We start from the raw sequence: 14328 nt of genomic DNA, 5'->3' as shown, positions 1-14328 counted from the left end.
GGCAGGCCAGGAAGGAGAGTTTGGGCATGGAAGGATTCTGAAAGATGCCTACATTTCAGTTTTTCTGCCATTTATTTTTAAATGGTTTTCTGTCATAGATCATTCAACTTGAAGCAGACAATTGTGCATGTTTTTAGCTTTATCCAAGCATTACGGTAGATGTCAAAAAAGAATTGGATTATCGCTTGCTTACAATACACGAGGGATCCCTCCCCGCCAGATGTACAGTGTGGACACCAAATATCCAGTTCCCAATTCACAACACCGAAACCTTCCCACTTCTCCTTGAGAAACTCAGTCTGAACCAACCAGTGATGGATGTGAGAAAATCTCAGGCTGTATGCATAAAAACAGGTTAACTGAGCATCACATACCACTTATTATTTAGGAAACAAACACTGCTGCAAACTATCAACTCCTCTAACGAGCAGAATTCATGGAAATTAAAATAAATACATGAGACCCTGGTTACCAGCAGACAGGCCCTTTCAGCATCCGCTAATTTATTTGGGGGCTGTTCATCACAAGTCAGGGCACAGACACTTTCTGCAGGGTGAACTTACCTGCTCCACAACACCAACTAGTAAGTTGAGCCCTAAAAACAAACATGCCAGAGTCAGACGTCACGAGGGATACCCCCGACATCCTTTCGGTGATGGGCCTTGGCAATTGGGCCATATTTTGGTCCCCTGGTGCATGCATCTCCCTGACCTTCCCATGACAATGCTATGAAGTAACCTTGCAAGGACTATGGACAGTCCCTATGACCCCCCAACTGCTGTAGCACTCCCCGTTCTTGAGGTAAAATGAAACCAAATTGAGAATCCACCTGACTTTTGAGTGTGTGATGCCAAAGTGTCTACCAACCCTGTGGCCAACCCGAAGCCTCCCTCCCTCCCCACGCCCCCAAACTATTCCGCCCCAACCCTACCCCATTCTTCCCCCTCACCCTGCCTGCTTCTGGCCTACCGTCAATCAAGCTGGAGCTAGCTTGAGCACATACTTAGCATAAGTCCGCTATCTAGAGTTGGACTTAGAAGTATGTAAGGTTTTTTTTTTTAAGAAGTCTTTCGAGTCACGAGGTATGGTGACTCCTTCTCTTATATGTTTATGCGCATGGTCCTCAACTCCATTGTTAGATTGGTTGTTTTTTTTGTATTCAGTTGGGTTTTTGGGTTCAGTTGTGGACTCCTCTGCTCCATCTCGACATTGTCAAAAAACTAGCATTTAGTCCTGTACCGTTGGTATTATCGATCGTGATTATTTATAGCTTACATTGGTCGCCCATCGACTCCTTCCAGCCAACCGAGGCCTGGAGGGGCAGAGCCACCTTCTCCAAATTCCGTTCAGGCCATGCCCATCTGGTGATGGAATAGACACCCTTTTGTTTTTGCCCACGCTGCTACACTACGATCCCACACACTGGGCAATACCTGGTGTGTAACTTGTGCCTTTCTCCGGATCATCAAGAATCCATCTGTAAGAACTGTAAGTGCTTCCGCTGCGCGATCAGCTCACAAGACGCACCTTCAATGACATATTTTTATCTCAAGAGTAACACCACAAGGCATACACTCGGCAGCGGACAAGTGCTCCTTCTCGCTCAGTGACAGTTCTGGGTCTAAACTTGAAATCCCATCCATTGCGACCAGAGTCAACAAAACATCCCAAAGGATAGGCAGTCTGGTTTAGAAGGACCGAAGCCCTCGCACAGGCCACCACTGCCTTCAAGCCAGGGTTGGCACAGAACAGCTGTACTGGAAACGCCTAGCCCCAGCGATGCAAAAAGCACATCGACCTCGAGTCGAGACTCTGAATCGAGAGCCCTGGCACTGAAACAAAGTACATCGAACAAGAAACATTTGGCAAAGAAACAATCAGTGCTGAAAGCCTCTTCAGAACTGAAGTACTATAATTTAGCCTAGCAGAAGGCTAACTCCGAAACTGTGGAACCCTTTCCCCTCAAGCAGCCCTCTATTGGGTGGGGTCCCCAGGGCTGTTAATGGCTCCAGGAGGTGGCTGCTCCCCCCCCCCCCTTCTCTTTCGTATGCATGGGCGGGGGATGGGGCACCCGGTGCCAAAAATAGGCTGGTTAAATGGGCCCACGTGTGTCCACCCTCAATGTAAAAAGTATTTCTCACCCAGTACTTGGCCCACCCGGGGGGCAAAGAAAAGCAAGCAAGGTAGACCACGCTTTTTTTCCCTTTCAGTTTTGCTGCAAATTCTCCACAAATGTGTTGCATAATAGAAAAAAAAAACATTTTTGCCCCCTCCCCACGCGGGGTCCCTATGGGATCCCACCACCAGGCCTAGGGCATCAGAGTATTCCTACCCTGCACCATTATGGGTTATTTGTGTTTTTTTCTTGGGACTTGGTCGAGTCCCAGGATGGCTGTCACCACTTCCTGGTTGAAGTGGTGGCAGTCAATCAGATCCCACAATGAGATCTGTCTGATCTGCGGAGGGTCTATGTCCCTAGATATCTATAATTCTTTTATCATTAATAATTCCAAAACTACCCGACAGATTTACACCAAATCACAGGAGATCTTTTTGGACTAAAATCTAGCATTCTGCCAAATTTGTTGTAATTCCATTCAGCGGTTCAGGCTGTTGTAGTGTCTAAAATCGGTATAGGAAATTGCTTGGGGAAAATGTTTTTGGTACCCTCTTTCTTCTCTGCCCCTGCTTGATGTATCACACCAAAACTTTCGAGACAGCAGCTGAAGTGATTGGCGTAGTAGTTTTTAAAAATGTTGTGAAGATTCGTCAAATGATGCCTAAGTTGTAAAATAAACGCTTCATCTATGGGAACTAGGTCCTAACTAGGACTACCTACTTGCGACCACCGATTAGACAGACATAACATAACCTGTGTATTTGTAAAGCGCATGTTCACCCCTGACAGAGCATCTTGGCGCTGAATAACAGATGTTTGTTGTTACCCAACTCGATGGTACTCATTTTATCGATCTCAAATAGATGAAAGGCTGAGTGGACCCGCCGGGATTTGAACCTGTGACCATGAGGTCGAACATAGGCCCCTGCAGTGGATGTATTAGCCCACTGAGCCACCAGACCCGGCAGATAGATAGACAGACAGATAGATATAGAAGCAACAAAAATTGGCAAGTGCCCGTGAGGCCCAAAGTGTCACCAGAGCTTTAGTATCAAATACCCATGGTTTGATACAGAGCTATCTTTCTGCATATCTGACTCAGCACACCATGTTTTCCGCAGCGTCATAACTAGACCCACTATTTACCCCTTTGTGCTGGAACAGTACCAGTGCTTTAAAAAATGGGCAGGTATTGCCTTGTACGGAGTACCTGCACTTCTCAGCACTGGTACAATACATTTAATGAGAGAGTACCGGCATTGTGTGTGACTTACTGCCCATTTATAAAACTGGGGAAACTCATTTAGCGCAGAATCGTCTTTATGACTCGAATGCAATTTTATTGAAAATTATACATTCCAGCCCTACCTCCCCCAACTGTTCTCCCCGAGGCTTAATCACTCCCAGGCGGCCGATTTTGGGCTTACCTGGACGCGTGATCCCTCTCGTGGGCGCTCTTCCCACGGTCGCCATCTTGGGTGAGTGAGGTCGGCGGGCTAGTGTTGCGCCTGACGCTTGCCTCACCCTTCAAAAGGACACGGAATCGGCGGACCCCTTTGCCTAGAGGTAGATGTTCCAGGTGGTACAAAACTCTGCAGCCAGACTTCTCTCTGGCACCAACAGGAGGAGTTTGGCCACACCGTCCTTAGATTGCTCCACTGACTGCCTATTCAAGAGCGAATACATTTTGAATCTCTCTGTACGACCCATAAAATTTTGCATGGATAGGGGCCCAAGATCCTGGAAAGTTTGATTAGACGCCACGAAGTATCCAGAAATCTCCGTTCAGCACACCTGCATCTGGCTCACATTCCCAGGATCAAAAAGGCCCGCACAGGAGGTCGTCTCTTCTCCTATATCGCCCCCAAGCTGTGGAATGCATTGCCCCTCATTTTGCACGCCGAACCTAACCTCCTCACCTTTCGGAAACGTCTGAAAACATGGCTGTTCCCCTAATTCTTTATTCCTTTCTCCTCTACTGCCTCTTTCACCAGCGCTGGAACGCTTACGGGCAGCCATGCGCTTTATAAATCCCATTTTCATTTCATTCTCAGGGGTAGACAGGTACTCTGAAGAGTCAGTGCCTGCACTTGTATGTTTAGTTTGAAAGCACTAAACAGTACTACTGCTTAATGTAGCGCTCTAGTGCTCTGAGGGTCTCCACTGAGCCCCGGAAGCACTCTTACACTTTGTATCACCTTCTGGCCAGGCGTGGCCAGAAGGCTATAAATAGACACAGGTTGCACATGACTTCCTGTCCATACCAGCAATCATTGTGTCCGTGTCTGTCTCTGTGTGACCTCAAAGGCCTTGTGTCCCCTACAGCAGGTACCAAGTGCCCACTCTTCCCAGGGCCGTGTCCAGCACCCCTATACTGGCGACGAGGGTGGGATCACATTACTCGCTCTGAACGAGAAACGCCCTCCGCCCCAGTCGCTGCACCACAGATGCGACAATCTGCGGTGCAGGAACTGGCACCCGGGAGAATCGGAACTGGCCCGCAGGAGAGTCGACGCTCGCACTCACCGGTAAGCAGCATATGCAGGAAGCTGCGTGGCACACCGGTGGCGAGAGCTCCAACTGCAGAGACGGCGTAGACGGAGGTGCCGAACAGAAGCACCCTATCGGCAAGCCCAACAGCGCAGAACAGGCCAAGCCCAGACCAGAGCAGGAATGGAGAAGAGGTAACCAGAAACATTTAGTGGTTCAAACACATCCCGTTGGTACAAGAACAAACAGTACCCCCTGAAGAATCCATGGGTAGAGAAGAAGAAGAAAGAGCCGAAGAGACAACCAACCCATTGCCAAAGGACGCCTCAAACAACTGAGCTGGGATGGGGCAGTGAGATAAATAACGGTGATGGATCAAGCCCTGATCTTTGGACTGGGTAAGAGTGGTCTGTTTAACTCAGACACTCTGTTCATCACCACCCCCTTTTCTAAATCGTTTTTGGCCACTATAGGTGTGGCAGGGTATACTCAGACATGAGTCCCTTTCTCACTGCTCCATCAGGATTCAAGCAAGCCGGGCCGAAGAAGGCTGAAATGCCAGAAACCGGTCCCCGGTAGCTTGTCTCCTTTCTGGTGAAGAATTGGCTTGGTAGTTTAGTCTGCCCTGTTCCCATGATGCACTGGGCCAGGGACAGACTGATTTGCATATAGCCAGGTTCTGAGCTGGGATGGGGCAGTGAGATAAATAACGGTGATGGATCAAGCCCTGATCTTTGGACTGGGTAAGAGTGGTCTGTTTAACTCAGACACTCTGTTCATCACCACCCCCTTTTCTAAATCGTTTTTGGCCACTATAGGTGTGGCAGGGTATACTCAGACATGAGTCCCTTTCTCACTGCTCCATCAGGATTCAAGCAAGCCGGGCCGAAGAAGGCTGAAATGCCAGAAACCGGTCCCCGGTAGCTTGTCTCCTTTCTGGTGAAGAATTGGCTTGGTAGTTTAGTCTGCCCTGTTCCCATGATGCACTGGGCCAGGGACAGACTGATTTGCATATAGCCAGGTTCTGAGCTGGGATGGGGCAGTGAGATAAATAACGGTGATGGATCAAGCCCTGATCTTTGGACTGGGTAAGAGTGGTCTGTTTAACTCAGACACTCTGTTCATCACCACCCCCTTTTCTAAATCGTTTTTGGCCACTATAGGTGTGGCAGGGTATACTCAGACATGAGTCCCTTTCTCACTGCTCCATCAGGATTCAAGCAAGCCGGGCCGAAGAAGGCTGAAATGCCAGAAACCGGTCCCCGGTAGCTTGTCTCCTTTCTGGTGAAGAATTGGCTTGGTAGTTTAGTCTGCCCTGTTCCCATGATGCACTGGGCCAGGGACAGACTGATTTGCATATAGCCAGGTTCTGAGCTGGGATGGGGCAGTGAGATAAATAACGGTGATGGATCAAGCCCTGATCTTTGGACTGGGTAAGAGTGGTCTGTTTAACTCAGACACTCTGTTCATCACCACCCCCTTTTCTAAATCGCCTCAAACAACACCACCACCGCCGCCACCGATGGACAATCAAGGACATGCCTATGCGAGAGGAAGGTGGCATTACAATCTGAGACCAAAAACCCAAGCAGAGTCGAAAGCTAGCAGACTTTGCATGTTGAACATTGAACTCATGATTTTACAAAAACACCAAGTTGGGAAGGGATGTAGCGCTCTAGTGCTCCGAGGGTCTCCACTGAGCCCCGGAAGCACTCTTACACTTTGTATCACCTTCTGGCCAGGCGTGGCCAGAAGGCTATAAATAAAGGGACGGAGGTTGCACGTGACTTCCTGTCCATACCAGCAATCATTGTGTCCGTGTCTGTCTCTGTGTGACCTCGAAGGCCTTGTGTCCCTACAGCAGGTGCCAAGTGCCCACTATCCCCAGGGCCGTGTCCAGCACCCCTACACTTAACACAATCAGTCAGAAGAGGTACAGTGGGAGGACGGAACCGAATGTATCGTTTTAAACTGAGCTCTTGGGCTGTAGCAGAGCCCCTGCTGAAGTCCAAATTGGAATGTGGGGCAGCGGTAGAAGTGGAGGGGGATCGGTGGGCACGGCGTGCCCCTACTTCTAAAAATAATTTCAGCCCGTTCCCCTACTTCTTTCTTTGAAATAAGCATCCCAGGACGGAGAGAATAGTCCTACTAAAAACGATAATTTTTTTGTCAGCTTCCTGGGGCTGCTCGCACTTCTCTGTTGACCTCCAGAGGCTGCAGCAGCCCCTCCCTGACCTCGCACAGACCGAGGGCAGGCCCATTGTCATTCCGATTGAGGCTGATTATCCCCTTTGGAATGACAATGCGCCCGCCCGCTGCCTGCCTTTAGCATATGCCAGTGAGATCTGCATGAGGTGTCTCTGGTATCTGGGTGCAGGCCATGGCTCGTTGTGCAACAAATATACAAGATGGGTCCGCAATGTGTAATCAAAACTTTAAAACAATCCCGCTTGGGCGTGAGAGGTGCACTGTGGGCAGTGTAATCTGCTGTTTGGAAAACACAACCCTGACGTCCACGACGCGGAGGAGGCGAGGAAAAGCATTACATCCGATCAAGCTATTTTTTATCGACAGTATACTTGTAAAAACACTTGTGGCTGTCAAAGGCGTGCCCGAAGGTGCTTGCTTCTTCTAATACGTTTTATGGAATATATATTTTGCTTAGTGCTCTAAGCTGTGTTTTTATAAGTGTGTTTTGCTGCTCGGTACGTGATGTATTAAAGGGGAAATCCGGGGAATATCACATTAGTCTCAACACCCAGCAGACGTAATTGAACAAGGGAACATCGTGGGATGCCTATTGTTGGGGATTGTTCGAAATACAGGTCTTGATAAAGAGAAGGGGTTTTCCTTTAAACTACCAGACCCCTTTAACTGGAGGACAACGTGATCTTAAGCCCTCCTCTGCGATCCTCTGGCCTTTAAGGTGTGAGGCTCTGCTCAGAGGAGAAGCCAGAAAATCAAAATGCCCCAAACTTTGAACTACACTTATAATGGCAAGCAGCACGTGATGTGAGTGTGCTTTGCACTCCCTAAAAGAGAGGCCTCCACTGCTCCATCCAACCAAGGGAGTTGTCAGAAAATTAGAATGTCCCCCATTTTGCAGTAAACCTCTGATGCACACCAAGCAAAATAAGTAAATGTGCCCATCTTCCACTCGAAGAAGTGACGGGGACAGGAGAAGTGACGGGACAGGAGAAGGAGAAGTGAAGTGAAGGGACAGGGGAAGGAGAAGTGACGGGGACAGGAGAAGGAGAAGTGACGGGGGCAGGAACAGTGAACGGGGCAGAAGTGAAGGGACAGGAGAAGTGAAGGGATAGTAAAAGTGAAGGGACAGGAGAAGGAGAAGTGACGGGACAGGAGAAGGAGAAGTGACGGGGCAGGAGAAGTGACGGGGCAGGAGAAGTGACGGGGCAGGAGAAGTGACGGGGCAGGAGAAGTGATGGGGCAGGAGAAGTGACGGGACAGGAGAAGTGAAGGGACCAGGAGAAGGAGAAGTGACGGGACAGGAAAAGGAGAAGTGACGGGACAGGAAAAGGAGAAGTGAAGGGATAGTAAAAGTGAAGGGACAGGAGAAGAAGAAGTGACGGACAGGAGATGGAGAAGTGACGGGACAGGAGAAGTGACGGGACAGGAGAAGTGACGGGGCAGGAGAAGTGACGGGGCAGGAAGGAGAAGTGACGGGGCAGGAGAAGTGACGGGGCAGGAGAAGTGACGGGGCAGGAGAAGTGACGGGGCAGGAGAAGTGACGGGGCAGGAGAAGTGACTGGGCAGGAGAAGTGACGGGGCAGGAGAAGTGACGGGGCAGGAGAAGTGACGGGGCAGGAGAAGTGACGAGACCAGGAGAAGGAGAAGTGACGGGACAGGAAAAGGAGAAGTGACGGGACAGGAAAAGGAGAAGTGACGGGAGAAGGAGAAGTGACGGGGACAGGAGAAGTGACGGGGACAGGAGAAGTGACGGGGACAGGAGAAGTGAGGGGCCGGAGCAGTGATGGGGGCAGGAGAAGTGACGGGAACAGGAGAAGTGACGGGGACAGGAGAAGTGACGGGGGCAGGAGCGGTGACGGGGGCAGGAGAAGGGAGGGGGCAGGACTGTTCCCATTGGGCGCAGAATCTAGACTGATTTGCATATGGCTGGGTCCAAACTGGAATGGCATGGTGAGCAAAGAAACAATGGATTTAGGCCCAGATCTCTGTACTGGGGTGAATGTATGATATTGTTCTGCATTCAGTTGTTCTTTTTGCTATATTATGATTGAGCAGCTGGCTGGCGACATGAATATGAAGGAGCCTTTGTGGGTTTCCGTGAGTCTGGATTCTCCCGAAGAGTCCCTTTCTCTTCTGAGTCCTGCTTAACACATGTGTACAGGAGGAGCCCTGTATTCATGACCTCAATGTTTGAGACAAAAAATAATCATGGATTTCTGAACATTGAGTAAAAGCATTAAGGTAACATGTTGTTCCTGCTTATATTTCACACGCTTTACATAAACCTGTATTCCCTATGACTGTTTGCTTTTTCCTGAATTAAACCTCAAACATGTTTATCCATTGTTTTAATTAAATAACGTTCTAAGCTGTAACTGGTCAGTGAAATGCTAAACGTACTAAAAATTGGTATGTTTTGCTATTTCTAGCCACGCCCCTGACTCCGCCCACTGATTGAATCTTCGGTTATTCCCGCCCTCCGATTCTCCGCCCACAGTTCCCCTACTTTTCTTTCCCCACTTCGACCACTGATGTGGGGCGTTTCACAGACCGGGTGGATTTTCAGTAGCTCCAATTTATGAAAAGGCTACATCGGGTCATTTTTGAATAGTTTTGCCAACTTCTTTCATTTCGTGCCATTCAATTGGTTGGTTGCTGGAGGCTTCTTTTGTCTGCCTGACCATCAATCCATTGATGGAATGTGTGCTCTCACGCTTGAGGCGGACTCGTTGCTTCTGCGTTTGTCAAGATGTGGTGTATTTAGATCTCCAAAAAGCTGGTACATGCAGGAGGGAAGTTACTTCTTCATAAATTCATACCCCCCTCCCCCTTGATTTCGAATATTCCAGCATTGCGATCGGCGCTGAGCTGCTAATCTTGCCTTCAGTGCATCCTGCGCAGAGTTGCTAGTAAGGCGGCACACACAGTATAGCTCGAGTTTAGCGGCCCTAAAGGAGGCGGGGGGGGGGGGGGGGGGAGGGGGTCACTGGAGTCCCCGCAGAGATGCTTTAAGCTCAAACGAAGTACTTAACTGCGTCAAAAAGATCATTTCACAAATGTACATATCTCCATGCAATCTTTTATTTTCTCATCCCCTTTCCATTCGGCTCAGGTTATTAACTGCTGACAAGGAATTCACATCTCATAAATAATGCTGAAGAGCCCGTGCTCTAGAAATGGAATGTGTTATGAATTGTGATGGGCCTTTTTGTAGCACTCGGCGCCTGGAGCAGGAAGAACAGAGGACGCCATTTTCATTAATTTCTAATGAGGCGCCAATTAAAGGCGAGAAGGGAGCCAGCCACCGAGCCTCGCCACACCCCGGGGCCTGCTACACAAACGCGGCCAAACCTCCGCCGAAAACTCCATGAAATTACCATCTCCGCCTTCCTTTCATCTTCAAAAGAGCAATTTGTAAGCCGAGTTGTGAGGCAGCGGAGGGTCTCCTCAATGGCTGCGCGCGTCGCGGAGAGGACCGGAGGAGAACCCTTGAATCCACACCAGCAGTGGGGGCGACCCTGCGGTGTGCGCAGCCTTCAGGAGCTAAGCTTGTTAGGTCCTTGTTTCTGGTTCAGATATGTCAGTCGTCGTCTGTCCTATTTTAATCGTAAATCGTTCGTAACAAACTTGACAAGTGCACAAGCTATCCCATTCACCTGTTACCTGTGAAGGACAAATATAGGCATAGCCACGAGAGAGTGAAGCTAGACATCGGTAACCCTGTGCCCCCTGGATAGAACAAGTAATTACACTAGAGAGGGTTAACCTGCCTAGAAATTAACTCTTAAGGTCTAAGAGGTCAGTTATCGGGTCCCAATATACCATAAGATGGTGGGGGATCTGCACCCAGGGAAATTGGTGTATCCCTGGCATCTCGTGGATGTATTAGTAGGATCCTCACCCACAGGTACCACCAGTGGCATGGTTCGTCCTCGAATCCTCACCCAGTGCACCTAGGTAATATATATGTATGATTTAAATAAACCGAATGTGAAACATTCGTACAGGTTTGGTCAACATACAAGCTTTTTTTCCTTTTACTTACTCAAATGCTTCAAATGATGTTAAGACTGCCACCTTTCATAGAGTCAGCACTCTAAATAGTAATGGTTTCTGGTCAGGAGGACACTATTACAAAGTGTAATTTAATGCTCGACCTACATAAAACTGTGTACTTGGTATATGTAGGGTAGAAAACCAATCCACTTTGCTTTGTTTTTTTCTTGTCAACTGTGGCACACGCATAGTCATTCCTCCTATTGGCACAAGTATCTACGTCTTCGACGGATATGGCCTGTATCTAATGCTTACTTTTTGTTTGCTTCTCCCTTCAGGTTATGTATTCTGTATGTTACATCGTCTTCCAGAACAACACGACTGCACCTTTGACCATATGGGCCGTGGCCGTGAGGAAGCCATTATGAAGATGGTCAAGCTGGACCGGAAAGTTGGCAGATCATGCCAGCGCATTGGGGAGGGCTGCTCCTGAGTGCCACAACTTGCAACCAAATGCCGTTTCTCCTAGTTCACTAATGTTAGCCTTATTTAGGACGAAGTCAGCCAGACACCCTGTACTGGGCAAGTTACAGACTACAGCCAATCAGAGTTCATTCCGTAGCGCCCTCTGCTGGCGCTCTAAGGTTCGGAAGAGGCTTATATTCACTTGTGGCTAATAATGATTTTCTTGCCTGTCGCCCATACGCAGGAGCCTCGATTATTGTTTTTGTTGGGGAATTTTCTTTTGTTGGGACTGTTACGTTTATGGTTAATGAAATCCGATAGAAGCAGACTTTTCCTTCCCAGTGTTGTCTGTTCTAAAACGCATTTCATTAAAAAGGAAATTTGAAAACTGCTGTGATGGCTATAAATCCTAACTGGCTAATCACCAAAGGGGAGCCTTGAATGATCGCCCCTGCAGTTCAGCCTTAGTTGATGTAACCTTCCAGCAGCCACCACTGCTGAGCCCAGACCCTACTAGTCATGGCTACCTTTACGAGCTGACTCTGGTGGGGTTTGTCTGACCAGACGGGATAGTGCACTTGTCAAAGGATTTACCGATACCTTGAGATCATATTTATTGTACATAGGTTGTTATGGGGAAAATGGTTTAAGACAAAGCAAATTGTGCCATCCCATAACTGTAAACTACATTTATTTCTACTTGTTATGCAATTTCTCACATTTGTTCTAATCACTGTAGCCCCTAGCTCCCACCTGCCGAAACCTGATTGGCTCGTGTTTGGCTTTTGCTGAGTGCAGGTCTCTCTGAACAAATAAGGCTAATAAACAGCACAGTAGCCACGGCTGAACTCTACAGATTGATTCTCTGTAGGGATACATATATATCTGGGGAAAAATGGACGTTTGTAGCAAACTGAATTCAGTAACAGTATTGTGGAACAACCAGGAAAAGCAGCCCTTGTCATCGTGACTGTTTACTCCTCACCTCTCAAGTGTTTGCAGGATAGTCAAAAAGGGCTATTTAGTCGTGTCTATGCATTCAGGAGCTTGCACAGAAAGGCCGTACCCATTCCCTCCAGGAACAAATGTAGCGATTCAGTGGAAAAGGCCCCCCAGGTTACAGGACTTCTGGATTTGCTTGAGATCTGTGGCTCTAGAAGCCCCGGCAGCAAGACTCTGCCCTCTGTAGATGCCACACACAAGGCGACCTCATTGCAAAATCCAAGCACATCTCCCTCTTAGGAGCTCATCGTGCAGCCAAGGAGGCTTCCAGGTACACTTCCAAAACTGCCCTTCCAGAAGAGTTTTCCTTGCATTGAACAGAGCATTTGTCACCTGATGCATGCTGGTGGGGAAAATGGGTCTCATCTGAAGGTGCAATATCACATATACTCCAGATCTTCCAGGCAGTGGTGAAAAATCTTTTTGATCTCCAAAATGTTGAGTATTTAAGGAGTCGTTGTCCTTATTTACTTAGAGGTTGTGCTTCCTTGGGGTTGGGTTGTAATTGGTTATCTGTGGCCACTAAGTTTCAGTTTGAGCCAGAAGAATGTTTCCTTGGCTATCGAACTAGCACTGTCCTTTGTAGTTTTCTCTTTAGGGTTATGTGAAGTGAAACTTTGTCTAACAGTCCCACCATGTTTTGAAATGCATGTCACCTTTGCTATGAATGGCCTCGAAATTTAATTTATTTTTGCTTAGTTCAACAGCTTTCTGCCATAGGCATCGAAGTGTAGGATGCAGCCTCTGAGTCATTTTTATTAAGAATTGAAAAAAATATTTTTGGTTTATTTTCTGTTCACCATTTGAGATCAGCAGCCAGAATTTCTAGCCCTTGGGTGTTTTTCAGGAAATATTCTCCCCATTATGGGCAGAGAAAATTGAAGATGTTCTAAAACCGCCTTCAGGTGAATTTACTTTTTAAAAAAAAAACTTTAGATGCCATCTTCACAATATCACAGCGTTTTTCCAGTTTCTTCCTTTTTTCTTTTAAACACATGGATGGACGCCAAACGACTTTTACTTCTTCATGGTGGAGTTAACCGTTGCTTCCCTTTTTGTCCTCCCGTTTCAAGCACACGGTTAGTTTAGAGGTGACTGGAGAGAACACTACTCGATAAGTTGATGTGGATTACGGACAATATTCACTTTATAAAAGAAGATTTCAAGGAGTTGTTCCTTTGCAGTATCTGTTCTGTGAAGTTTGTTAAAAGTTTAAGTTCTTGTATCTTAAAGAAAAAGAATATTCTTATTTAACCCTTTTGTGTTCTAGATTTACTTACACACGTAGCCTAGAACTGTTTTAGTTTAACATTGTAAAAATATTAAAATAATCTTGTAACTTTATTCTTTCCTCCAACCCTTGATCCCCGTGCTGAAAAAATATTAAACCAATCTGATTAAAGTTTGAATCGATTACTGACTCTTCTAACCGGTTTTGCTTTTACCTTGAATGTTGTGGGCCCGATGAGGAAATAGTTTTTACCCAATGAAGTTGAGGCACGACAGTTTTCTGTCGGAGGTCAGCTGAAAATAAAATTAAGCAGTTGAACAACTGGGAAAACAAAAGCCAGCACAACCTCCACCTCCTCTTCTACCCCAACACGCTTAATAAAGTGCAAAAGGTTCCGAAAAGAAACTGGCTGTTTACCTCATGTTTGATCTGGTCGAAAGTGGAGTTGTTTTTATTTCCCATCCATTTGGATAGATTAGGTACATGTGTTTTAAATTGAAAGTCTGTCTTTCAGCTTTTTAATCCCCTTTGAATTCTCATCTTTGTAAGTGGTCCTGTTTAACTGATAGCTTTATGTGTAAAGTGTGGTATCAATGACAACCACTTTGCACAGGGGCTACCATTACGTGCCCTTTCGTCATGCCATGTCACTGATCTTTCCATTATAAACCTTTTGTGGTACAAAAGCATGAATTTTACATTGTCACTTAGTGTCTGCTAACTTCATATACTGTTATTGTATCAGAAAATCTTCATGTTATTTTCTTAGGAAAAATGTTGTTTGATCACAGTGGGTATCGACCGACGAGTGTCTGTA

The 14328-nt window shown here is 47.2% G+C and overlaps 1 protein-coding gene across 1 annotated transcript in view; it reads left to right on the top strand.

The window, feature by feature from the left end:
- Nucleotides 1-13682, top strand: part of ZFAND3 (zinc finger AN1-type containing 3) — a 684884-nt gene extending 671202 nt beyond the window's left edge. Inside the window, exon 6 of the mRNA XM_086925892.1 lies at nucleotides 11152-13682. Coding sequence (XP_086782018.1) covers nucleotides 11152-11306 — 155 coding nt within the window. The 3' untranslated portion in view covers nucleotides 11307-13682. The remainder of the gene's footprint in view (nucleotides 1-11151) is intronic.
- Nucleotides 13683-14328: the final 646 nt, after the last annotated feature.

The sequence above is a fragment of the Lissotriton vulgaris genome, chromosome 6, assembly GCF_964263255.1.
Source record: "Lissotriton vulgaris chromosome 6, aLisVul1.2, whole genome shotgun sequence".
Classification (NCBI taxonomy): Eukaryota; Metazoa; Chordata; class Amphibia; order Caudata; family Salamandridae; genus Lissotriton; species Lissotriton vulgaris.
This window is presented reverse-complemented; position numbering and strand designations above follow the sequence as displayed.